This window comes from Carlito syrichta, unplaced genomic scaffold (genome assembly GCF_000164805.1).
Source record: "Carlito syrichta isolate Samal-C Ts95f unplaced genomic scaffold, Tarsius_syrichta-2.0.1 Scaffold303331, whole genome shotgun sequence".
NCBI lineage: Eukaryota > Metazoa > Chordata > Mammalia > Primates > Tarsiidae > Carlito > Carlito syrichta.
Genome location: NW_007247427.1, coordinates 1,134,365 through 1,159,644, shown reverse-complemented (window position 1 = coordinate 1,159,644; position 25,280 = coordinate 1,134,365). Strand labels below are relative to the sequence as shown.

The following is a 25,280-nucleotide window of genomic DNA, read 5'->3' as shown; positions in this document are numbered from 1 at the left end:
GTGGCCACTGTACTCCAGTCTAGGCAACAGAGTGAGACTCCAACTAAAAAAAAAAAAAAAAAAAAGACCTTCCCTTTCTTTCCAGACTCGCTTGATTCTAACAGTTGCTAACTTGGAATTAGAGTTTCTTGGATTAACAGTGTTTTTGAAAAACAATAAAAACAGAACCTCAGTATATAATAAAAGTACCTCTTTCGTAGGATGGCACCGAGCATTATGAAAAGCCTGATGGATCACACCATTCCTGAGGTTTAAAGTCACAGAACAATGGAAGCATAGATGACTTTCTCCAGTCTCCTTCCATGGCAACTTCTGTATTATGCACATGAAGCTTTCCCGGAGCCAGCGAGCATATGCTGCATGAGGACCTTTCTATTTTACACTATGGCTGGGAGTCTTACTCTTTCATCTGATACCTTGTTCAGATTTCAAGATAGTGGTAGCCTTATCCTGGTTTTACAGATGTGAAACTTTCAAGAGATTCACTGACTTTCCTAGAATAGTTTCTCTACTGGAAACCTGATGCTTTTATAAGCCATTGTAATTAGGATGACTGATACAAGCTTAGCTTTGTGTGAGAACCAGTCACCTTCTCCTAGGTAATGAGTAGTGCTGTTCATATTACTTTAGTTCTATGGTATATATATGCATTTTTAACATGTCATCATAGTACATTTGGAATGATTGCCTTTAATAGATTTTTTTCATTAGTTCTGTTTGTGTCTGTGTGTGTAAAACACCAACTAAGAACACTGGTTTCATTCCATGTAAGCATTATAACAGTGTAGTAAGTTGCAAGAGATTGTGATGATTGTCATTAAATTTTAACTACCTTCACTTAATATGCTTGAACTGTCGCCTTAACTATGTTAAGCATCTAGACTGAAAGCCAAAATATAATTATTGCTGCCTTTCTAAATCCCAAAATGTAGGTCTGTATAAAACTGAAATGTACACTAGCCTAGAACAGTTTAATGGTACCTCCTGAGCTATAGCATAGCTGCTTCATTGTATTTGAGATTTTCTAGTCAATGTATAACGGAACCCTCTTTCTTCTAAAAGTTGCCAGTATCACTTTCTGAGAAATGAATCTCTATATATTTAACACAAAAATTATTAAACATGATAAACTTTGACTCCTTTTATTCAACCTGTGTATTAAGTGGTATAATCCTTAATCTTGGCATTTGAATCCTAACATTATGTAACCCCTCTAATTTGGGATGGCTTCAGAATATCTTCCTGGTAATTTGTTCCATTTCTTGACTCCTCCCTGCAAACAAAATGGCAGTGACACATTAATCTGTTTTTTTCTCTTTTTGATTTATGCCTATTCTATTTTAATTAAATATATATAAATAAATAAAGTTAAATTTTAGTCTTTTATTGCATCATTTGGAAACGGTATCAGTGGCTTGCACCACGCTTGCATATGAGCTAGAAGACAAGCATGTGAAATTTACTTCCAGTCATGTGAGACAGTTATTTCCCAGAGCAAGTGACATCCAGGGCCCCTGAGAACAGCCCTCTGTGCTGAAAGACTGTGAGCGTCAAGAAAACTGCTGGGAACCCCAGATGGCCAGGCCTGAGGGAGCTGGTTTCCACCTGTGCACCTGCCACACAGCAGAAACTCACTGAAGTTTCTGATTGACCATAGCAACACTGGAGACTATAATATTTAATATTTAATAACACTTAAAACTGACTTTGAAAATTCTATTACCATGGTCTGACTCAAGTTTTTTCTCCTATTTTATGTGTTCTCCTATTTTATGCTGCCTACAAGATACAACAATGTGTTTAAAAAATTTAAGTCACATGATTACTGTGGTTCAGAGGTTGAATATAAAAGATAATCAGTGCCACTGCTATACAGCTTACCTTGTTTGAAATTTAGAAAAGCAAATCAAAACACTTCCCAGTTTGATTACCTTGCTGTCAACTTGGGTCTGCAGATAGTTTCAAAAGTAATGGAACTATATTCATATTACTATGTCTTTCTAGAAGAATCAATACATATGGTCTTAAAAAGCAATTAGTCTTTGTAATAAATTATTTAAATAACAAAATGAAAACTTTCTTTACAGAAAAATATTTTTAATGTAGAAAAGATGAGCATTTAATAGCTACAATGAAATACAGCCCGTTCCTATATACAGTAAGTTTACTGTTATAAGAACTGTTAACCCTTCCCCAGGTTCTTAGAATCTGGGTACAGCATCATAGAGAGTCACCACTCCATGAAAACACACACCCAAAACCCAGTGGGTGGCAGTTGTAGTAGAAGAGGAAGACAACACAGTGACTCAGTAGTAGTAGAGAATTCCATACGTTTTCTTAGAAAATTCTCAGTTCTGACAAGTTTCCCCCTCCCCCTTTAGTATCTCTTAGCTATTCTCTGCTACAGAGTCTGTCTTCGTACCATTCTACTGGGATGGTCTCTGTATTCCAAATGTCATGTTTTCTTCCTAACACTGCCATATTTTGTCTGCCTTAAGAGAGTGGCAACTAATGACTTACAATGAAGTAGTCATGATTTAGAAAGTTTTAAACCACATGTTATCCATGTGGTAAAACTTCTACTTACTATCGTTGCACATTTACCAGTTCGTTTAAAAGTTTGGTGTAAAAATACATTAAATAGAGTTCAATTTAATATCCACGAGAGAAAAGGCACTTAATACTGTAATCTCCAGAACATAATTTGTCTGTCTTCCCCTCCTGTGATGACACTGCTACACTGCTCGTTCATCCACATACACGTCACAGCACCTGAAAGAGACATTTTGGTTAGGCAGGAGGTTGACAGACGGCACCCAAAGATGTGCTTTAATGCTACTCTTGCTCGTTATTCGTTTATTAAAGAAGTGAAGTGAGTACTACTTTTTCTGTAATGAAATCTTTATAAATTTAAAATGCCTGCTTGGAACAAAGAGCCTGTGAAGAATAAGAAACCATTTAAATGTGAACCTAAAGCTAAAACAACTGGGAATTACAGCTGCACACCAGAATGCAAATATATACCTTGGTAAACGGGTGTAATACGACAAAAGTCGCAGATGGGAGGGGAACAGGGGAGGACTGCTGGAAGCTTGCTGATTTATTCCCTTTTCCATTGGAAGGGGTCAAATAAAATTTAAAACTACTAAGTTGAGAAAGTCATAAGGAATTTTTAAGGTATAAGTTTAAGAAAAGATAACCATACGGAACAGTGACACATGGAAGAGAAAGGTGGGAAGTAAGTAACAGAGACGACCCTAGAAGAGTTAAAAACCAGGTCCTCCAGCTGATTAGGAGGAAAGCGTGAAGATGTAAGCAAATCTAGTGACTCTCCACGAGATATTACTAAAAAAAAAAAAGGCAAGACCAGAACAGTTTTCTCTCATATTGTGCAGTTTTATACATGTACACCTTCTCATTAAAGGAAGACACATGCACAGGACAACAGGCTGGTAAAGTTCTGTAAGGAGGAGTTGGCAGTGGGAGGAAGCCTTAACTCATTGTAATTCATTATTTGTGTATTGCTTCTGTTTCTGGTTCTTCGTTTTTTTTTAAACCGTATTATCTTTTAACTCAAACTCACAGTTTTACAATACTTTTTAATTCTCCATATGAGAGTTAAGAATTCTCTGTTAACATAAATCAATCCCTAGTGACCTAAGAGAGACAGATCACCTGGCCAACCCTGATGCTCAAGGGAAATGTTTATGCCATGGAGTGTTTTCTGCCGAAGAAGTGTGTCTTCCCTGATGGTAAGGCAGGTTTGAGTTCAATGTCTTAGGAACAAAGATCGTGACAAGGTCCAGTTGCTGCTTACCTGTGTGGCCCTGTATTCTCTCACTGATTTTTGCTCCAAGGAGGTCCCAGACGAGCAGTTCACCCGACTGACTTCCAGATAAAACGGAATTTCCATCCCAGATAAAGCACCTACAAGAATGATTTAGAAATAATCATTTCATCATCATGACGAAAGGAGTGTGTGACACTGGCTGATGTAAGCCCAGATGATGTGATCATGAATGTGTGTGTAAACGTCGTCACCATTAGTGACTCACAAACTGTACCTCTGGGGTTCGTCTGATGTCAGAGAGGAGATGAGCATCCCTGTTTGCACATCAATGACGTTGAGACAGCCATCTCCTCCTGTGCTGACGACATGGCGACTGTCTGGAAAACAAGGTGAGACTCAGATACGTGTGCCCGCTCCAGAGTGTGGTTTAGATTATTCTGGATTTTATTTCTGAATCCAGTGGCCTAATCTCTACATTCCTTTGCTTGAAATCCTTGTCCTTAAGCCATGACTATTCTCTCCTTGAAATGCTTCTGTTTCTAAGGCACTGGGATGAGATGACCCTTTGATATGAGATCATTTGTAGCTTAAAAACTTCTCTCATGAGTTGAGGAATTAGGTAACATATCCAATCTTGCTTTTCTACTTGGGACAAATGCCACAGGTAGACTCTATCCTGGCATAAAGCAGCCTTAGCTAATAGGCAAGACCACTCTCTCAGCAAATACTGTTTTTCTTTGTAAATTTTATCTTTTCAAAATGAGTACTATTGTTTATTTCAGAAATCCAGTTTAGCTGGCATCATCTGTAGTAAAAAGGATAATACCTACCTGGGCTAAAAGCAGTGTCACATACAGTCCCTGAATGGCATGGAATTTGGTGCATTAAAGTGGCCGTGGTGAGGTCCCAAATATTCACCGAGCCTTCTTTGGTGCCGGAAACTAACAGTGTGCTTGCAGCATTTAAATTAATTGTATCTACCTAAGGAAGAAAACACATGGATAAATACTTTATTCAGATCTATGGTCATGAGCTTGTGTCTTTAAGCTGACTCAAATATGTGGTGACAATGACATAGGTGAGACACTATTGTGCAGCGTGCTGGCGTGGCGAATGCAGATGTATTTCAACATCATCCTATTTGATAATCTGCTTAAAAAAATGAAATGAAATGTTTCATATGCTAGTGAATACAAGTAGGAGTGAAAATGAAGTATTGCTTGGGCACAGGCAGTGCCATTTTAAAACAGCTTAAACACTGTCAGTCTCAGAAAGATGGCTCCTTGAATAATAAATTATAGCGAGGCACCAAACTGCACAGCTGATCCACGATTATTTGAGGGGGCTGTGGGGGGGAGCTCTTAAGGTGCTTGCTTAGCATTGGGAATTACATACTAAAGATTTCCAAGCACAGTTAATTTGAGGACTATGAAAATTAATTTGAGGACTATGAAAATTAGGCACCAATTCACAACCTTAGAGAAAAGATAGTACTGTAATCTACAGCATGAGATGCAGCAATGTGACCAGTGAAAACAGAATGAACAAGTGCCATCTGGGTTCTGCCACCGGGCTGTATGAACTTGGCCATCCCAGGCAGAAGGTCACTGTCTCCAACCATTGGAGAGGCTTCTCCTGGACAGATGGCCCCTTCTTCCAGGTCGGAAAACATGAAAGATCACGGATTCTCTCTTACTGTCCCAAAGAGTTGGACAGAACCCAAATATTCAATTTCTGCTCAGAACTTAATATTTTGGGTATCTAGTTAGAAGGTAGTAAAGTCTCAGGGAAATGTGCAAAGAAGTAAACTGGAAGGAAAACACATAAAATAGACATGGAAACCTAGAGTCAATCCCCCCCAAAAGAACTTAGATTTAGCCTATAATCTCTCCCAATACACCAAACAAAACAAAGCAAAAAGAACAGAAACAAAAACCAAGAACCTCCTTTCCTCACAACTCCCGGACTTGTAAGCCTAGCTTCCTTTAAGCGCAGTGCTGTTGCTGGTACTCACACTGACATCATGTTCCAGCTCGGCCAGCAAGTCAAAGTGGTGTCTTTTGGTGCTTGGCATCTCTGCAGGAACACCAGACCAAACCTATGATGGAACATGTTGCAGAAAGCGCTTTCAACTTTTTACTGGAAAACCATTTCTAAAATGTGTTCAGGAAAAACTCTCTTATTCTGTTTCCATGTAACATACTTCCCAATAAAGCTGAGCTGAGTGATGCGCCTTCCCAACGCCTTTTCTCCCAGCAACATGTTCTTTTGCTTAGAGTTACTTATTTGTACCTGTGTCTGTTTCCACCACTTGCTCTTGCTGCTGTCATCGTGGAATTTTAAGTAGTGTGCACATGAAGGAAATATGAGTGCAGAAGTGTTTGAGGACTGTGAGCCCAAAAAGTATTAAAATTAGGGATAGGCAAGTAAACTTAGCTAAAAGAATAGAAGAAGCACTCCGGAAGAAATTCTGCAACTTTAAGTTCTGGCTGTCTTTTATATAAACACAAATTGCAAACTGAAAATGATAAATGCCAGTGTGGCTGATGTAGGATTCCAAAGAAAAGGCTGAGCATAGTCCTATATCAAAAAAGAATGGTGAGATAATGTGCATTTAGATATTTTAAGTTTAAATATGTGTCATCTTTTAGTGATTCTTCACATTAACTTGAAATTTACTGATTAACAGACGAACTGACATTTTCAATCATGTCAGATAAGAGAGGCTGCTACTGTACATTTCTGTATCAAACGGATACTAGACTATTCAACCCTAGTTGAACAGTGAAGAAATTATGATAAACTTCCTATTAAGTGTATAATTTAAAAAAAAGCAGGCAAGAATTCAGTCTCCTTATGTGTATCACTTAGACACTTTGTGAAAAAGAGCGAAGTCGTTGAACAGCGAAGTACTTGAATAGTTTACAATATTTGTACGCCCAAACATTTCAAGTTAAAGATTATATATAAACCTTCACTGTAGAGTCCCACGATGCAGAATATAACCTGTTGTCATGCCAACAGATCTTACTAACAGCATCATCGTGTCCCATTAATGTGTCTTGGCGTCTTCCAAATGCTATGGAATAAAAATAGCTAAAAAATAATGAGAAGTATTTAAACAGTATTCCAGCTTAATTGTAAGACTCTTAAACACATATACAAGAAACATTATACTGTTTAATTCTATACTTATGCCTACAGATTGGGAAAAAATATTTTCTAACTGTATGTCTGACAAAGGCCTAACATCCTGAATTTACAAGGAACTCAAATGTGCCAAAAGGAAAAAAACAAACAGCCATATTAAAAAATGAGCAAAAGACATGAATGGACACTTCTCAAAAGAAGACATACGAACAACCAACAGATGAAAAAAATGCTCAGTGTCACTAGTCATCAAAGAAATACAAATTAAAACCAAATTTAGATATCACCTAACTCCAGTCAGGATAGCCATCATTAATAACTCAAAAGGCCAGGGACAATGGCTCACACCTATAATCCCAGCACTTTGGGAGGCTGAGGTGAGACAATTGCCTGAGCTCATGGGTTTGAGACCAGCCTGGGCAACTTGGTGAGACCTCATCTCTACAATAAATAAAAAAATTAGCTGGGCGTGTTGGCGTATGCCTGTAGTTCCAGCTACCTGGAAGGTTGAGGCGGAAAGATTGCCCGAGCCCAGCGGGTTGAGGCTGTGGTGACTGGGAGCATGCCACTGCCCTCCAGCCTGGGTGACAGAGTGAGATTTCAACTCAAAAAAAGAAAAAAGAAAAAAAAAAAGCAACAGATGCTGGAGAGGATGAGGAGAAAAGAGAACACTTCTACACTGTTGGTGGGAGTGTAAATTAATACAACCTCTGTGGAAAACAGTGTGGTGATTTCTAAAAGATCTAAAAATTGACCTACCATATGACCCAGCAATCCCCTTTCTGGGAATATACCCAGAAGAACTCAAATCATTCTACAAAAAAGAATGATTTGTGTGCTTTACTGCAGTGCTATTTACAATAGCAAAAACATGGAACCAACCATGCTGCCTATTGAAAGTGGACTGGACAAAAAAAAAAAAAATGTGATACATATACACAATGGAATATTACGTAGCCAGAAAAAAGGACAAAATTATGGACTTAACAGCAACTTGGATGGATTTAGAGTCTATCATACTCAGTGATCTATCACAGAAACAAAAGGCCTGAGTACCACTTGTTCTTACTCATAAGTGGACCCTGAACATTACCCTAATACTACAAGAGAGGAATTGGCAGTGGCCAGGGGAGGGGGATGGGCACATGACATCAATAAGAGTACCTGATCTTAAAGCAGGTGAAATGAGGACCAATGGGAGGCCCAAACTTCATCTGTACGTAGACCACTTACATACCTAATCCTGACTTGTACTTCACATCTTTAAAATAAAAAATAAAAATTCTATACTTACTAAGGCCCATTATGGCTGCCAATTGCTTGTTCTAATATTCTTAAACCAAAATATTCAAAATTTGAATTTAAAAATAGAAATGTTCAAGTGGGGCTCATTTGTGTTTTCACCTCAATTTAAAACTTAGAAATAGGTTCCAGTTGGAGATGCTATTAGATCCGAATAACCATATCCAAATCAAACAATATGGCCTCCTCTCCCATATTTGGTCCCTTTATAAAACAACACAGCATCCCGCCAGTGGCAGAGGGTGTCCTTTCACACCACACCTCCACCGGGGCAGCTATGCTCAATGTGGAATGATTCAGGACAAACACAGATACATACACATTATTATCCCATGAAGAACTTATGACAGTGGCATCTCCTGGTAACAGTAAACAAGATGATAAAGCCTGAAATACAAAGGATCTGACATCAACAATTTATAACAATCAGTAAAATCCTTAACACAGTAAAATTCTAGGTTCTCCCAAAACTGAATGCTCAAATTCTTTTTATGGTGGCTCTCCACCTATTTCCATAGGTTTTCTAACTGGCTAATTGCAGCCGTGGGGTTTCCCCCCCAAATGCAGGAGGGAATGTACAGATGTGTCCAGCATACTGCAATCTAGCCTGACAACTCACAGGGCTCCAGGTGGCCCTCGCTGCCCTGGATTGTAGAAATCCTATTAACGCTGTGGAGTAAATCATAGGGGGAGGGCAGGCTGTGGACGATCTTCAAGAATGAAAATGTGCTCTCAGGATTATACGCTCACGTGGGCCAGAAAAACTTCCAAGTTTCTTTAGGGAATTTCAAAATCTTTTGGGTGATTTATGTTAAAAATAAAATGTGTTCTTTCAGAAGAATTGGTTTGGTTGTATTAGGTATCCTACAAACTCAGAATCATCCAAATTATTTAAGGAGCACATAAACATGCAGCTTGACGTTTTTTTTAAAAAAGAAAGACATATTAAGTAGACTAGAAATAGCTAAATAGCCAAATTCTTTTTTTTTTTTTTTAGGATAGCTAAATTCTAATGTACCATCAAAATACAGTTACAAATCAACTAATTGCTGTAGGGGTTTTGATAATGGTGATAATGTAAGAGCATATTAACAATATATGAGTTAGATTTCAAGCTAAATTCTGGATAGTTCTTCAAGTATTTTCATTTAAAAATGAAATCACAACAGAATGAAAGGCATCCCCAAAACAATTTTAAATTGAATTTAGAAGTAATCTAACTAAAGTATTCAGCAGATACCACACAGAAATAAGCTCTATTGTTTCAGGAGAAATGAAATATTATGTGTACGTATATAAAACAAACTATACATTTCTATAATAACACTAATAAAATGAACTCACCATATTTGAAAATGATACACTTCTTTGTAGCATTTTGGACTCTTTAGAAAACATCTTCAAGGTGGAATCTAATTTAATAATGAGAAAGCAGACATATAAAAAAGATTTCCTAACCATTACAGCTGTCACAGACTGGCTAAATGATTGAAGGCCTCATCTAACATTAAGAATCCATGATCTGTTACTCTGTGACAAAGACTCAATTTAAAAGCAGAAACATAGTAAGCTGTTGACATTTTAGCATGATTGAAGGTAGAGGTAAGCCTAATAAGTGATATAAGCTAAAAGTTACAGAGTAGGAAAAATAGCAATTTTAGTACTAATATTAAAATAAACAATTTTCAAATTAAAGGAAACAAAATGATCTTGGCAATATAAATTTGTTTTAAACAAATGGCCCAACTATGGTGTGATAATACCCTTGTACTGAATTAGTATCTATAGAAAAGAACAAATAAAGTAGAAATTGGTAATCCGAGTTTTTGATTTCCTTGAGTAACAGAAGCTTTGAAAGTTTACCAAAACAGTTGAGTGTGGTGGCTCATGCCTGTAATCCCAGCACTTTGGAAGGCAGAGGTGAGAGGACCGCCTGAGCCCAGGGGTTTGAGGCCAGTCTGGGCAACTTGGCGAGACCCTGTCTCTACAATAAACAAAAAAATTAGCAGGGTTTGGTTGTGCGTGCCTGTGTTTCCCGCTACTTGGAAGATTGAGGCGGAAGGATCGCCTGAGCCCAGCAGGTGGAGGTTGTGGTGGCCGTGAGCATGCCGCTGCACTCCAGCCTGGTCAACAAAGTGAGACTTTGACTCAAAAAAAAAAAAAGTTCACCAAAACAATCTCTTAAGAGCCAAGACCCACAAATTACAATGGCTTAATGTGCCTCAAACATCCCATATCTGAGATATAAAACAATCCATTTTCTAACTTGTAAATATACAGCATGATAAATAAAATGTCAGAATGAGCTTTAAGTAATTTCTTCTAGAGGAAAATTCAATAATTCAATTTAATTTTTGCAACCCCAATACACCGAAGCCCTGAGAATTTATAAACATGAACATCAGTTAGATATTCTTTAGCATTAATTTGAAACAAGACAAACACAGTATCACCTGTACTTTACCCTGAGTGGAATAATTAGCTCTGATAGTCTTGCCAACCTTGCTTTTGATTCTCTTAGGCAATTGTGAGTGTTCACCACAAAATCTATTTAAGATGATTAATTTGGGGTACCCTACAGAAAACCATAAGCCAACCAGGTGTGTGAAGATGTATCCCTCCCTAAATGTCTAGCAGTTAGAATTCAGCACTCTCACCACAGCAGCTTGTGCTCATTTCCCTGTTGGGAAACCCCAAAAGTAAAATAATAAAAGAAAAAAAAAGGATGTTTTTCTTGAAATCAAAGATCCCCTCCCTGTACAAAAGGTATTCATGTTAATGATTTCAATAAAAGTTAATCTCATTGGCAGTGGGTCCTGTGAATGCCCACATACCTAAAGACACTGCATACTGGAGAAAGAAATGTAATCCTGGGGTGACCATCAGGATACATATAAACCGGTAATACAAACTATGAAAATCCAAATGTGAGAAGAAACAAGTAGAAAAAACAAAAGCTTCTGACTTTTTAAAAACATGCCCCTTTATTAGGTAAATCCACAAAGAAGTGATACAATACTTAATAAGCCTCAGAGGTTTGAAACCCTGATGCTCATAAAATTCACGGTTCACAAGGTTATACAAGTACAATGAGCTGAAGGATTTAACAAGCCATGCCAGACAAATCCAGCTAAGAACACAGGCTTTGCTTTAAAGAGAAAGTATTCTGTCTGGTGCTGTAATGTTGGCAGATGTGGATTGCTACTTTCTATCAGAGAAGCACCTTGGTGACTCCGGTATGGCCAGTATGGATACTGCATGTGAACTTCCTTTTGATCTATGAAGAATCATTTTCTATGCTTTGTGGAAAATTCTGTTTTATACTATCTGAGACAGTATTTAAAAGAGAGGAATGAAATATCACAGATAAACCATGATAGCAGAATCTGAGAGTAGGAACTCTGATTTACCTGAATGTGTTTAGCTGCATAGTACCTTTTTTTTAAAACTTTTTTTCTTTTAAGAGACGGAGTCTAGCTATGTGGTCCAGGCTGGACTTGAGTTCTTGGCCCCAAGCAATCCTCCTGCCTTGGCCTCCCAAAGTGCTGGGACTACAAACATGAGCCACCACACCCAGCCAAGTACCTTTTCTTAATGAATGAAAAGTGTAATTTCTTATGATAAAGAGTAAAGAACGGGTAGCCTTATTTTAAAAAGTTACAAACTGTCAGAACGAGTTGTCTTCTATTGGAAGCTATTCACCTCTATATCTCCCAGAGTGTCCACACTGCTCAGAACATAACAGAGAGGAGATATAATAAGATATACTTTAATAAATTATATATTACTCAGACTATCAGGGAGACCAATGGTGTGTATAGTAAGAGATGACTTTTGCCTTTTTTTTTTTTAAAGATTAAGATAGCCAAATTCTTTTTTTTTTAGGATAGCCAAATTCTAATGTACCATCAAAATACAGTTACAAATCAACTACTTATTGCAGGGATTTTTATAATGGTGATAATGTATAAGCACATTATCATATATGTGATAAAATATATGAGTTAGATTTCAAGCTAAATCCTACGACAAACACCCTGAAGAAATATACACTCAATGACAAAACCGAAAACCCTAACAACACATCTTCATCTCTACGTGCTGACACGCACATGCCTCTATTTGACACAACATGTGCTACTTGCAACACACCCCACCCAACAAGTGAGCATGGCCTCTCCTCATGAAGGCTGGAAAAGGCCTCAGCAAGAAAGAACATGGAAAGAGACTCTTTCTACCCTCAATTCTGGGATACACTATCAGCAACAAAAAGGCATTTCATTACTGTTTTTGCCAAATTACTACAAATCTTTATGTAACATACCACAGAGAAACTGCTCTCTATTTTATATGGAGTCATAACATGCAAGTACAGTCCTCGACCAGGAGCTAAGAAACTCAGATATATTAAACCATTTTCCAGGTAGGAAAACATACCTTGTGATGTTGTAAAGACTGCAGACCCATTGCGAGAGACTGCAATTCCAGTAACTGCCCTGTTCAAAAAACAGTTCATAAGTTACTATTAGTCATGTTTCCAGTCTTTGATTTAATCTTACCACACGTTTCCTTAATTTGTTTTCTCCACAGCATGTCTGCTGGATCTGTCCCAACATACACTTGCCGTTACCAAATCATCGTTTGGCACTCTCTAATGTTGCTCTGGTAATATCTGTGGCTAGAAAACACCTCCACTCTTTCCCTAGCTTCCATATTCACTGTTTAACATATTTCTGACCATTTCTGACCATTAGAAAATGCTTCTTCTTCAGTTCCACCTTATCTGCCCATCACCGAAAGACAGAAACTCTTCTCTGCAGTCACTTCACTTGCTTCATTACTGAATCTCAGTTACTTAGTGTCTGCTTCATCATGAGACAGTTGTCTTGTTGTAGCATGTCCCCTTAAGGATTCATTCATGTCGTCACTGCCTTGGATAACAAGGTCCCCTTCTATGTGCCGTTTAGAGAAGTTGAGAAAATAAAAACCATTGTTATAACTAATAAAACAGAATTATTTGCTTCTCTTTGGGAGGCTGAACTCGGATTTGGAGCCATCCATCTAAAGGAGATCAGTACATTCAGGTTCCCCCCATGACCAAAATGCCAGACAAGTTGTCTGTGACCATGGAGCAGGACGTGAGGTCTAGCCTCCAGGCCTGGGTTTTCTTTCTGTAGCAGGAGGAGCCAGGCTAGGTCATTATTTCTCAAGTGGAACATGTGAACGTCCTTAATGGCTGAGGACAGGGAACACATATCCCCTCTGGGTCCAACAGCAAGTTAAATTTTTTTGAAGTATAGGTATTATTTTTCAAATGAATGTGAACTTTGCAATGCTCACTCTCTCTCTCTCTCTGTCTTCATATATATATGTGTTTGTGTATTATTATATATACATGTATCTACACACATACGTTTGTTTAAGATGCATATTCCCCTGTGTTATCAATAAAGTCAACACTTGTGGAGGATACACCATGCTTCTCCTATCAAAGACTCAAGGGGTTGGGTTCCCTAATTTGAGAGGCACAAAACTACCTGTTGTCTGCAGACTCCATCTCATACTCTAGAATGACAGACTGCAGAAATGACAGCATGTGGCCACCACAAAGCATTTTATGCCAAATTTTCCCTTACATCGACCTCAAGTAGCAGATCACTGTAAATATTTTGGGGGGATTAAAAACAATCAGACAACATTAAAAGGGAACTTTCTGCCTTGACTCAGCTTAAAATAGTTTAACTCCATGCCAAGACCCTAATTATCTCAAGGACTGTTAGCCGCTGGGAAGAAGCAAGGAGACATTCTTACTCTTTGTGGATTTTATAGTGCTCATGTAACTGCAGCTTGGTGATGTTACTCCAGGCCAGTGTTTTGCTTTCTTCAGTCAGGTCTTCAAAAGACTCTTCACCTGGAGAGATCGCATTAATTCATTTCTAAGTCAGTTTAATTACTAACACAACAGCATCAGATTCACAATATTTTCTACTAAAATCAAACAACCAAGAAAAAAAATACCCACAAAAATATAACTACTTTGAAATATACTTGTTAGATAGTTCCATGTTAGTCAAAGAAAACATTATGTAGAGAAAGACAAAAAAACCTTGGGATAATGATATAATCTTTTAAAACCTTTATCAACATTTGCAGAGTTTTCAATTGGCCTCTAGCTTATGAATTTCAGGAAATACAAGAGTGAGTAGCCATTTCCTTGTCAGCATTCTTTTCAAAAACCAGACAGTTGCCTAAGAATGCTGCAGTTTTGTTTTGGTTTGAGGTGGAGAAAGCAAAGATGAAATCAATTACTGCAAGTGCTCTGGGCAGGAGTAATCCCTTCACTTCTGCTTTAAGAAGGGCTGGAACAATTACCCTCTTAAAGCAATCACATGACAGAGGTTAAGGCCTGGTGACTAAGCAGAGCACAGCTTGAAATGGCATCACAAGATAATCCTGTGATCTTTATGATTTAACCCTCTGAAGCATTATCTCTTAAAGAAGTACTCCCTGCTACCCCTGGGTCATATAAATCCAGCTAGCTATTTCTCTATGCCTGAGAGCATGCTCAGCTGTGTGTGCCTTAGAAGCTTGGGTGTGCTTGGAACAGACTGTGAAAATGGAAGTCAAAAGTGACTTTGCTCTCGGGGCTCTGTACACTGTTAAATTCCATCTGGGAGCCTGCGGGTTTGAGGTTGTCTTATGTGACATGTAAAACATGCACAACTGGATAAAGGTTTCCAAATATGTGTGTGAGAACTGGGTCAAGTTCATCTTAGCACCTAGCATGTGCCCAGCACAGAACAGATACCCTTTAAGTGTTTGTCAAATATTAAGTAAGAAAACAAAATCCAGTAAAGGAAACAAAGCACTCTGAATTCAAGATCTGTATGTGGGCATGAAAGAGGAGAATTTGGGACAGAAGAAGTCATTTCTGGGACTAACAGTGACTGGGAAGGTAGCTGTGGCCAGGACAACAAACACAAAAAGGCAAATAGCTAAGAATCAAACACCAGCTTGGAAAACTAGAGAAAAGAAAGAACCATATCAAAACAAATATGTGTGGTCAAGTCCCACCCATAATGCAATTGCCAGAAAATAAAAGGGTTTGATTCCCTTGAAGCCAATAGCTAAAAACAACACCACCAACAAAAACAGGTATTTGTTTTCAGGAAAATTGCAACAGGACTGGAAAACACAATCATCTGTAAGCACCATAACATCTCGTGTTTCATCTGCCCTTCAGAATCTTCAGAAACATCCTCATCGCAAAAGAGAAGCAAGAGGTGCTCACATTTATTCTCTTTACAAATTTACCTGGGGAATCTGCTATAAAGGCATTATAACTGGAGGTCTGGGACAAACTTTTAAACTTCGGGGTGATCCTTCGAGGATGAGGTGTCACAAACAGCTGCTTTGGTGTCTGCCCAAATTCTAAGATTTGCGTCAGCATGGCTACTTTCTCATCAGGATCCTCGATGCTTTAGGGCAGAATACAAATAATACAGTGAACCTGAGGAGGTTCATGGTCTTTGTAAAGCACACAATTCCCACGATGCAGATCAACGGGAACGATTAACCCACATACAAAAATAGTTATGTGCCAAGGCTGTCTAACCCTCATCATAGATCCTTGGAGTCTTTTCTGAAGCTCAGTAACATTAAAGTAAAAGCAAGATATAATCCCTTTTAAAATTCCCATACCTTAACAATCTCAAGCAACTGCAATAATGATTTAGATAATGAGGTTTTTATAACTCAAGTAGCAATTCCTTATAGGCATATAAGTACCTGTTCAAGTCGACACCTCCTTCATAGGTCAAGGGATGAAATACTGGAAGAGAGATATAAAACACTATTGAAAAATGTACTATTTAGGTACAATACACTCCCTGTTCAGAACATAACTCAACACTTAAAACCGATGATCAAAGAAATTGATATTCACTTTGCAAAACAGACTAATATTGAACTTCAGTAAGTACCAACTTAAATTATGATCTTTTGATGAACAAAAGTCTACTTGGCAGGTTACAAACAGGACCTGTTATCTCTTTGTATTTCCCAGTCAGGATTATTTGCTCCTGAGAGAGAGCAAGAGTCAGAGTATTGCACTGCCAGGTGAAACACCAAATTTCTAGCTCCAGTTCCTTGTTGTCAACATGAGAAACTCGGAGGTAGGTAAGCAATGAAACTGAGGAGTATCCTGCTACTGTTTCCTTTCTGTTCAATTAAAGAAATTCTGGGCCTTTCATAGGAATGGAGGCCACGGTTCTATCATACTGTGAGTTGTAATTGAAGTTACTGAATGGAATGGAGAGTATATGCTAAAATCAGAAGGCTTTTTAAAAAGACCCTTGGGATCACAGTGAGGTAGGTGTTATTTGGGCAAAAGTCTTTCCTCCTCAGTTATTCAGCATCTAATCTGACTGGGGTCACAGAGCCAGGGGACACTGTGTTCTGATATAAGATGCATCTGCTGAAGAAATAAGCTTAACTGCTTTGATCTCATTTTTAAAAAAACTTTTTGCTTTCATTTTCACCCAACGCTAAACGAAATTTTAGTGAATGTTACATACCATTATGGGCTCCAACAGCATCACTCCCTTTTTGCTTGTAGCCAAATATTAGATCAATCCATTCATGAAGGTGCTCAGACACATAATTGCTTTCCAGTGCATCTTTGCTCTTCTGGAGAAAGTCCTCGGGACCTATCAGATTAGACTCAATCAGAAAAACCACAATGTCTCCATTTTATTTTCCCCCTTTTTTTTGTCTAGCTATATGTAGATAAAGATTCTAGGACAGGCAAGAGGTACATAATTCTTAACAAGAATTTCTTTTTTCATCAGATGAAACACGTTTTTTGGGGAATAAAGTGTCAGGAGTCACTCTCACAACATTAATATCTCTCAAATACATATTAATGATTTTATATCATAGACCCATAGAATGCTTCAATTTGGAAAAGACGGCTATCACTTCATTTAGACAGAGTATTATACTGCTATTTGTAAAAATTCAAGCAACAAAGTAAGTACTGAAACTGCACTTGCACTACTCAGTAAAGAATGTCTGTAATACAATCGCTCCAAGGTGCTACTTACTTGAGGACCAAGGGGGAAGTTCCACATCATCAACCATCTGTCCTCCTTGTCTCTTTCCCAAATCCAACTTCAGACTATTGACTAAAAAGCTGACATCATCACCATAGAATTCTGGAGTCAACTGAAAGTTTAAGGAAGGGGAAAAAAAAAAAAAGAACAGCAACAAACATTTTTGAATGCAGTTATAGGAACCACAAGCACAGTGAATCATAAGCTTCATTAACTGCTTACCTCTTTAAAATCTGTTGCACCATCCAAACAGTTTTTCCACGTATCTGCAATACTAATAGGACAAAATATATATATATATATATATATATACACTTGATTTTAAAACTAAGATAAAGAAACAGCAGCAGCAGCACTTCCTATGCACTTGTGTGTTGTTCTGCACTTTAACCGGTTTCTACATTAACTGGTTTTTCTCATTCACTCACAGTTTTCAACGTCCGTATGAGTATCCTGACTTTAACAGGAGAGAAAACTGGGGCCCAGAGAGTTTGTGGAAGTTCTCTGGGGTCACACAGGAGTGAGTGCATAGTCCAAGTCCACACCGTTAGTTGCAATGTACACACTGCCTTATCCAAAGGCCAAACAGAGGCAGGTGCCCACACACCCATACACTGAAAGATGGGCACAGCTCTTTTTTAGTAGATCCTTTTAAAAGAAATCACACATGAGGGGGACTCCCCCTCTTCAGAGTACTCTCCCTTTGATACAATATATCTGTCGAGAAGCTTTCTCCACTGCTCAAAACAGTTTCTGAACTCTGTCTTTTAGTGCTTCTGCCAATTTTTGTTTCACCTTTGTTTCACTCTCCACTGCTCAAAACAGTTTCTGAACTTGTCAAATTTGATGTCTTTTAGCACTTCTGCCATTTTTTGTTTCACCTCTTCCACACCTACAAAATGTTTCCCTTTGAGGAATGTTTTCATTCAGGGAAACAAACAAAAAAACAGTCATTTGGGGCAAGATTATGTGAATAGGGAGGGTGGAGTGCAGGGGTCATGCTGTTTTTGGTTAAAAACTGCTAGACACTCAGGGCGGTGTGGACAGGTGTGCTTGGAAGCCTGAGGCGGAAGGATCGCCGAAGCCCAGCAGGTCGAGGCTGCCGTGGCCGGGAGCGGCCACTGCACTCCAGTCTGGGTGACAGAGTAAGACTCCAACTCAAAAAAAAAATAAATAAATAAAAAATAAAAATAAATCACCCATCATGAAATGGGCAAATGTGTTAAAAGAATCTCCAAAAAAATATTTACTTAAGTTGAACACAGCCTCTCACAACAAAGCTAGCTGGGACACTGATGCCAATGAGTTCCTAGAACACTTACTTAGCAGGAGCCTATACTACAAAGGGCCCACCCTCCAAAAAACAATTGGGTTTTTTTTTGGATTCTCCTTGTAGATATGTGCAGAGTTCAGAAAAAGAATGGAAAGACACAGAACAAAAGATTAACAACAATTAATATCTCAGTGTGGTGAGATTCCAAGTGCATTTATTTCCTTATTTATATTTTCTGATTTGGGGAGGGTAAGAAAATATTACTTTTATAAGTTTATTTTTATTTTATTTTATTTTTTTGAGGCTGTGTCTCACTCTGTCACCCAGGCTGGAGTGCAGTGGCACGCTCATGGCCACCGCAGCCTTAACCTGCTGGGCTCAGGTGATCTTTCCACCTCAGCCTTCCAAGTCATTGGCACTACCATGCGCGCTACCATATCCAGCTTATCTTTTGATTTGTTGTAGAGACGAAGTATCGCCAAGTTGCCCAGGCTGGTCTCGAACTTCTGAGCTTAGGCAATCCTCTCGCCTTGGCCTCCCCAAAGTGCTGGGATTACAGGCTTGAGCCACCACGCCTGGCCTTACTTTTATACTTTTAACAGTAAAGCCACTTAAATGCACAGAGGAAGTAATAATAGAAAAATTAAGAAGAATAATAAAATGTTGAAAACAGTCTAAATTCCCAAGAATAGAAGAAAAAAGTTGAAATAAATTATGGCATACATTAGAATGTGACATAATAGTTTTTAAAGTCGCTGTTTTGAAGAATCTCTAATAATATGGGAAAAACTTCAAGACCTAATATTAGAGGCTACAAAAGGCAGGACAAAAAGTTGTATTTAAGATATATTATCATATTAATACACACACATATATATATATGTCTAGAAAAAGCCTGAACGGAATAGATGTGACTCTGAGCAATTGTTTTTACATTTATTTACATTTTTGTTTATATTTTGTGCTTTGAAACAAACATATTGCACACATATAGTAAGAAAGTGTTAAAAACGACAAGTGAAGCATTTATATCAAACCTGTTGAACATTCTATCTGCATTATCAAATCTTCCATTTTGTAGGCACAGCATGTACTCTGGTGCTAGAGGGGGAAAAAATCAGAGTTAAGTCAGATCATAGAATCATTTAAGAATCCAAGTGAAATAAAATTTAATTGGAGGGTAAGGATAAAGAATCTTACCAATCCTGACAAGATAAAAGAGCACATAGCTTGGGGACGAGTAGTGACTTCCATACATGAACTTTGGCTCAGGCATTTCCTGGTAGCGCGTCTACAATATAGAAAACAAATTCGTGCTAAGTGTTGGCTGTGAAATAATAACTGACTCACGTAGTAAAAGCCAAGAAGAAATCATAGCATGGATACACTACATTTCTTAGTTTCTCTCCTAGATAAGAAAAGAAGATAAGAGGGGAGGAAAGCTTGTAACCAAACAGCATTCCTGAGACAAGTATTCTGTTTGTCTTGGTTCAAGGGGAACACCACTGGGGCTAGGTGAAACTTAACTGATTGTACGCATCTGTTGTGCAATTTACCACAGAACACCTTCACAGAAATAATTCAGTAAACCTTTAAAGAAGTGTCCCGCCTACTTCCTGAATTGTAGACAAGAGATGCAAATGGCAAGCAGCTAAATTCACGGTGGGGAAAAAAGTAAGAAACATGACGTGGGGTCACTGAGTCACTCGTGGTGCATCTCCCCTGAGTCTTGGGGAAATGTGTTTCCTGACTATAAAAACCATAGGCCACGGTTCCTGATGTTGCTTAGAAACCAAGAATCCCTAAGTCCACATACCAGCAGTCTCTCCAGTCGTTCCTTATTTAGGGCCCCAACTGGCTTCCTGAGGTCTCGGAAGGTCCCTGGATTTAACAAATCTGTAAACATAAATCAATACATAATTTCAGCTTATACCAAGTACCATTATACTCCCGAATTTATCCAACGCACACACATTCACTTCTAAAAAATAAAGTTTTCGGGTTGGTCCAGGTGCAGTGGTGTTTACAACTAATCGATCACAAGTAGTAGTAGATTTCTTTGTTCCTTCTCTACTCACACTGTTTCACTTGGCTGACTTTTAAAATAAATAAAAATAGAGTTTTAAAAAACTGAGGCCCATGAGAATTATAATATTTCTGTTAGCTATTTATATAGCTATAAAGAAAAGGTTAGGACTTTTTGAGATTTATTTTATATTTTAATTTTTTTTTTGAGTTGGAGTCTTACTCTGCCGCCCAGACTGGAGTGCAGTAGCCGCTCCCGGCCACCGCAGCCTCGACCTGCTGGACTCTGGCGATCCTTCCGCCTTAGCCTTCCAAGTAGCTGGAACTACAGGTGCGCGCTACCACGCCCGGCTAATTTTTGATTTATTGTGGAGATGAGGTCTCGCCAAGTTGCCCAGATGGGTCTCGAACCCACGGGCTCAGGCAATTCACTCACCTCAGCCTCCCAAAGCGCGGGATTACAGGCTGAGCCACCGAGCCCGGCCTTTTTGAGTTTTAAGTTAGCAACATCTACTTAAGAGTAATATCTCTAATTTGACAATGCCCTGGACACTGATTTTTTTCCTTAAAAAGACCTTCCGATTTTAAAAAAAGAAAAATCTATATTCCAAGTAAAACAAACAATAAATAAAATTTAAAAGTCATTATTCCTCTATGAATATTTACTTTCTAAGTTTGAATTATAGTGAATATTATCATTCTATGATAATAGCATAATTTGAGAACTGGGAACCTAAATATTATCAAAGAAAGAAATTCTCATAGTTTTAGAAAATCTATCTCTTTCAAGTACAAGAGTTCAATTTAATGAATTGTCAAAGGGAAAAAAACTTCACAATATATAATTTTAAAATATTACAAAACAAAGTTAAGATATGATCACATTTTTACTCAAATAACTTGAAGGAGCAAGACAGAAGTAGATGTACCTCAAAGTTAAAATGGTAATATCACAGTAGTATAATCATGGATAATTTTTATTTCATTCTTTGATTATTTCAGTACTTTCCATACAGTCTGTGATGAATAGTTTTCTTTTGGTAATCACAGTTTGTAATGTAATTTGTATGATAATATGATAAGCTGAGTCGCAATTTTCAAAATGAGAAACAAATATCTCAAAACATGGTCCTTAAGGTAACATGATTGCAACGATGCCCATTTTCTCTGTGTGTGTCCTTCAAGAAATATCGTAGAGAAAACATACATAAAACACGTATATAATTTACATAACACTTATATGGTATCTTTGAATGGAAACTGGAAATCTTTAGCAGTAAAACTGAAGTGGGTTCTAATTTGTTCAAATAGCATATCGTGATTCTAAAATAGAACTTAGGCTCTCCTTTAAAAATAAGAGGACCATTCCCAACTCAGCTTTGTCAGACTTCCACACATGGCATTTACCTAATTCTGAGCTGGAGTAATCATTTATTATCCATGGAAACACAGGGTACTGGGAGAGGTCATTGCAGCTGCGGTCGGCCAGGTTGTTGAGGTGCAGGAGATACTGGTAGTTGGACAGGTGCCCTCGCTGCCACTGCAGCATGTAGCTTTCGGCAGTGTGCTCCGCCACGTGGTGCTCTGGTGGAAGAGAGGACCACAGCGCCTAGCTGCTTAACTTAGCGAAATTGTGGCTACTTTTAACTTAGCATGCAAAAGCGACACAGTTAACATGGAGACACTTCCATTTTAGATACATTTTAAGAAAAAACAAACCAGGCTGTTGACTGGTTTGTTTGCTATGTTAGTGTACCATGAAACTATTTAAGAGATAGAATGAGGTACATCTTCCCTTAGAAATGAAATTTTCCCTCAAGGAGGAATAGTTTGCTTTCAATAAGGATTATACTTTATTGTAGGTTTATAGTTAATACTTTTTTTTTTTTTTTTTTTTTAGAAAGCAGGATTTATTAAGAGGACAGAAAAGCTCCCACAGTGGGAGGGGACCCAAGGAGGTTGCCCTATAGTTAATACTTTTATTTTTCTTTATATTTTCAACTATTCAAGTTAATTTAATGCACGAGTATAGTGCTGGTACATGTTTACTTTTATCTCCTGTGTCCTGATATTTTAAATGTTATTTTTTAATTATGACACAACACAAAAATCTCAACTTTCATGCTGAGTCCTAAAATCTCAAGTCAAAAACGTTGCCATGAAGCTGAGAGTTCTTACTGAGTTCTTACTGAGTAGTTGTTCAGTTAGGCATGAATAACTCTAAGATTAGGGAGGCGAAATTATTAAATATATTGAACTATTATCCTTCCCCCCAAAGTATGATTTAACCTAAATAAATATAAAAGTGCTGGGCTCGGTGGCTCAGCCTGTAATCCTGCACCTTTGGGAGGCTGAGGTGAGTGGATTGCCTGAGCCCGTGGGTTCGAGACCCACCTGGGCAGCGAGACCTCATCTCTACAATAAATAAAAAAATCAGCTGGGTGTGGTAGCGCACGCCTGTAATTCTGGCTACTTGGAAGGCTGAGGCAGAAGGATTGCCGGAGCCCAGCAGGTCGAGGCTGCGGTGGCTGGGAGCGGCCACTGCACTCCAGTCTGGGCGACAGAGTGAGACTCCAACTCAAAAAAAAATAATAATAAATAAATATAAAAGTATAGAGAAAATATATACATTTATAGGGTAATAGATAATATTCATACAGTAAATAACAAAGAATTCTTCCAAAAGCACTGAATTTTAAATACATTTACAAAACCATGGCCATTTGTGAAGGCTTATTTTCTTTAATTTTTATGAAATCAAAATAAAATATTCGTTTGCTTTTTTTTCAGATCTAGAGGAGGTATACTATTGCTAATTTGTCAATGACTACATGATATTTATGCATGTGGTGACTAAAGAAAAAAATAAATAAACTGCTAAAGAGGAAAAATGGTATTTGGCAGGGGAACCAATTTTCCAGCTGGAAGAATCAGAGAGGTCCCCCCAGAAATAACTCAGAAAAAATGGGATCACATATAACATGCACTAAGGAGACTTTCTTTTCAGAGTGTAAAATGAATCACCTGTCTACAAGAGGCTTTTCTATTTTGTTCAGAAAATTCTGCTTTCAATTTTTTACTGGCTGTATCAAGCAACTTAACTCTTACATTGATTCAATATCCTTATTGAAATTTTTACCAAATTTCTTCTCCAGTCAACTACTATGAAAGGGCTTCAAAAATCGAACCACTTTCCTCCTCATTTTCTACTCTTGAAACCTCTTAGAAAAGGTACAAACAATCTTAGAAGTAAACTCAGTAAAAACTCACAGCTTCATGGCAGTTTTTGACTTGAGATTTTAGGACTCACCATGAGAGTTGAGATGTCTGTGTTAATTTTGTCATAATTAAAAAATAACATTTAAGATATCAGGAGACAGAGATAAAAGTAAACATGTACCAGAGCTATACTTATGCATTAAATAAACTTAAATAGTTTAATGTATAAAGAAAAATAAAAGTATTAACTATAGAGCAAACTCCTTGGGTCTCCTCCCACTGTGGGAGCTTTTCTGTCCTCTTAAATAATCCTGCTTTCTAAGAAAAATATATATATATTAACTATAAACCTACAGTAAAGTATAATTCCTACTGAAAGCAAACTATTCCTCCTTGAGGGAAAACTTCATTTCTTTTTTTTTTTTTTTTTTAATTGGAGTCTCACTCCATTGCCCAGACTGGAGTGCAGTGGCCGCTCCCGGCCACTGCAGCCTCGACCTGCTGGGCCCCTGCGATCCTTCCGCCTCAGCCTTCCAAGTAGCTGGAACTACAGGCGCGCCCTACCATGCCCGGCTGATTTTTGATTTATTGTGGAGATGAGGTCTTGCTTGCCCAGGCGGGTCTCGAACCCAGGCAATCCACTCACCTCAGCCTCCCAAAGGCGTGGGATTACAGGCTGAGCCACCGAGCCCGGCTGAAAACTTCATTTCTAAGGGAAGATGTACCTCATTGTATCTCATAAATAGTTTCATGGTATACTAACATAGCAAATACAATTAAGATGGTATTAATCAAATCCCAACATCCATTTAAGAAAATCATTCCATTCTATTCATCTGGAAATTCTGTAAGAATAATTTAATTTAGCTATGCAACTTAATAAAAAGTTTATGCTTGAAAAGAAAAACATAGGTGTTCTCTCTGATATAGGCGGGACATTCACATTTTCCATGAAAGATTGCAGAAACGGGGTTAATTAAAAGCAAATTCTCCATACTCCATACTATATTTACATAGAATGTTCACCTGTTCCTTTTGCATTGTTTTTCAGCTCTGGGATTAAGACCACTATCAATGATCACAAATGTGTGACTAGATAACATACAGTCTCACATTAAGAAACTGAGTCTTGGTTTCCAAACACTAAGATATACTAAATATAGAAAATATTTGAGTGGATTCTTCATAATCCATTCCATTTGAAAGTAGTAAACAAATACTTATTATAAAATATTACCAAAGGAATTTATTATAAAATATTATCAAAGGAATTTATATTTCCTGTAGTTTTAAAAAATGATTTTGGCAATTATAGTTAATGATGAGAATAAATAAGAAGAACCACAAAGAGACAATTCTAGATACAGCATTTTCGTCTCTTATTTCCTATCCCGGTTCCTAAGTAGTT

General features: G+C 37.9%; 2 protein-coding genes across 6 annotated transcripts in view; one reads left to right on the top strand and one right to left on the bottom strand.

Moving 5' to 3' along the window:
- SDCBP (syndecan binding protein) overlaps positions 1-1,382 on the top strand; it is a 20,690-nt gene extending 19,308 nt beyond the window's left edge. For 2 of the 5 annotated variants that reach the window (XM_008058402.2, XM_008058401.2), the window contains exon 8: positions 201-1,382. In XM_008058402.2, the coding sequence (XP_008056593.1) occupies positions 201-255 (55 nt within the window). In that variant the 3' untranslated portion in view covers positions 256-1,382. The remainder of the gene's footprint in view (positions 1-200) is intronic. The other 3 variants (XM_021712507.1, XM_021712506.1, XM_021712505.1) reach the window with 2 other exon arrangements.
- Positions 1,383-2,076: 694 nt separating this feature from the next.
- Positions 2,077-25,280, bottom strand: part of NSMAF (neutral sphingomyelinase activation associated factor) — a 59,700-nt gene continuing 36,496 nt past the window's right edge. Inside the window, exons 12-30 of the mRNA XM_021712508.1 lie at positions 22,061-22,237; positions 20,445-20,524; positions 19,829-19,919; positions 19,666-19,729; positions 17,578-17,629; positions 17,347-17,467; positions 16,819-16,950; positions 16,031-16,073; positions 15,557-15,720; positions 14,054-14,153; positions 12,680-12,738; positions 9,587-9,654; positions 8,562-8,629; positions 6,763-6,886; positions 5,805-5,888; positions 4,621-4,771; positions 4,065-4,167; positions 3,818-3,927; positions 2,077-2,772 (exon numbers count right to left, since the gene is read on the bottom strand). Of these exons, the coding sequence (XP_021568183.1) occupies positions 2,678-2,772; positions 3,818-3,927; positions 4,065-4,167; positions 4,621-4,771; positions 5,805-5,888; positions 6,763-6,886; positions 8,562-8,629; positions 9,587-9,654; positions 12,680-12,738; positions 14,054-14,153; positions 15,557-15,720; positions 16,031-16,073; positions 16,819-16,950; positions 17,347-17,467; positions 17,578-17,629; positions 19,666-19,729; positions 19,829-19,919; positions 20,445-20,524; positions 22,061-22,237 (1,886 nt within the window). The 3' untranslated portion in view covers positions 2,077-2,677. The remainder of the gene's footprint in view (positions 2,773-3,817; positions 3,928-4,064; positions 4,168-4,620; positions 4,772-5,804; positions 5,889-6,762; positions 6,887-8,561; positions 8,630-9,586; positions 9,655-12,679; positions 12,739-14,053; positions 14,154-15,556; positions 15,721-16,030; positions 16,074-16,818; positions 16,951-17,346; positions 17,468-17,577; positions 17,630-19,665; positions 19,730-19,828; positions 19,920-20,444; positions 20,525-22,060; positions 22,238-25,280) is intronic.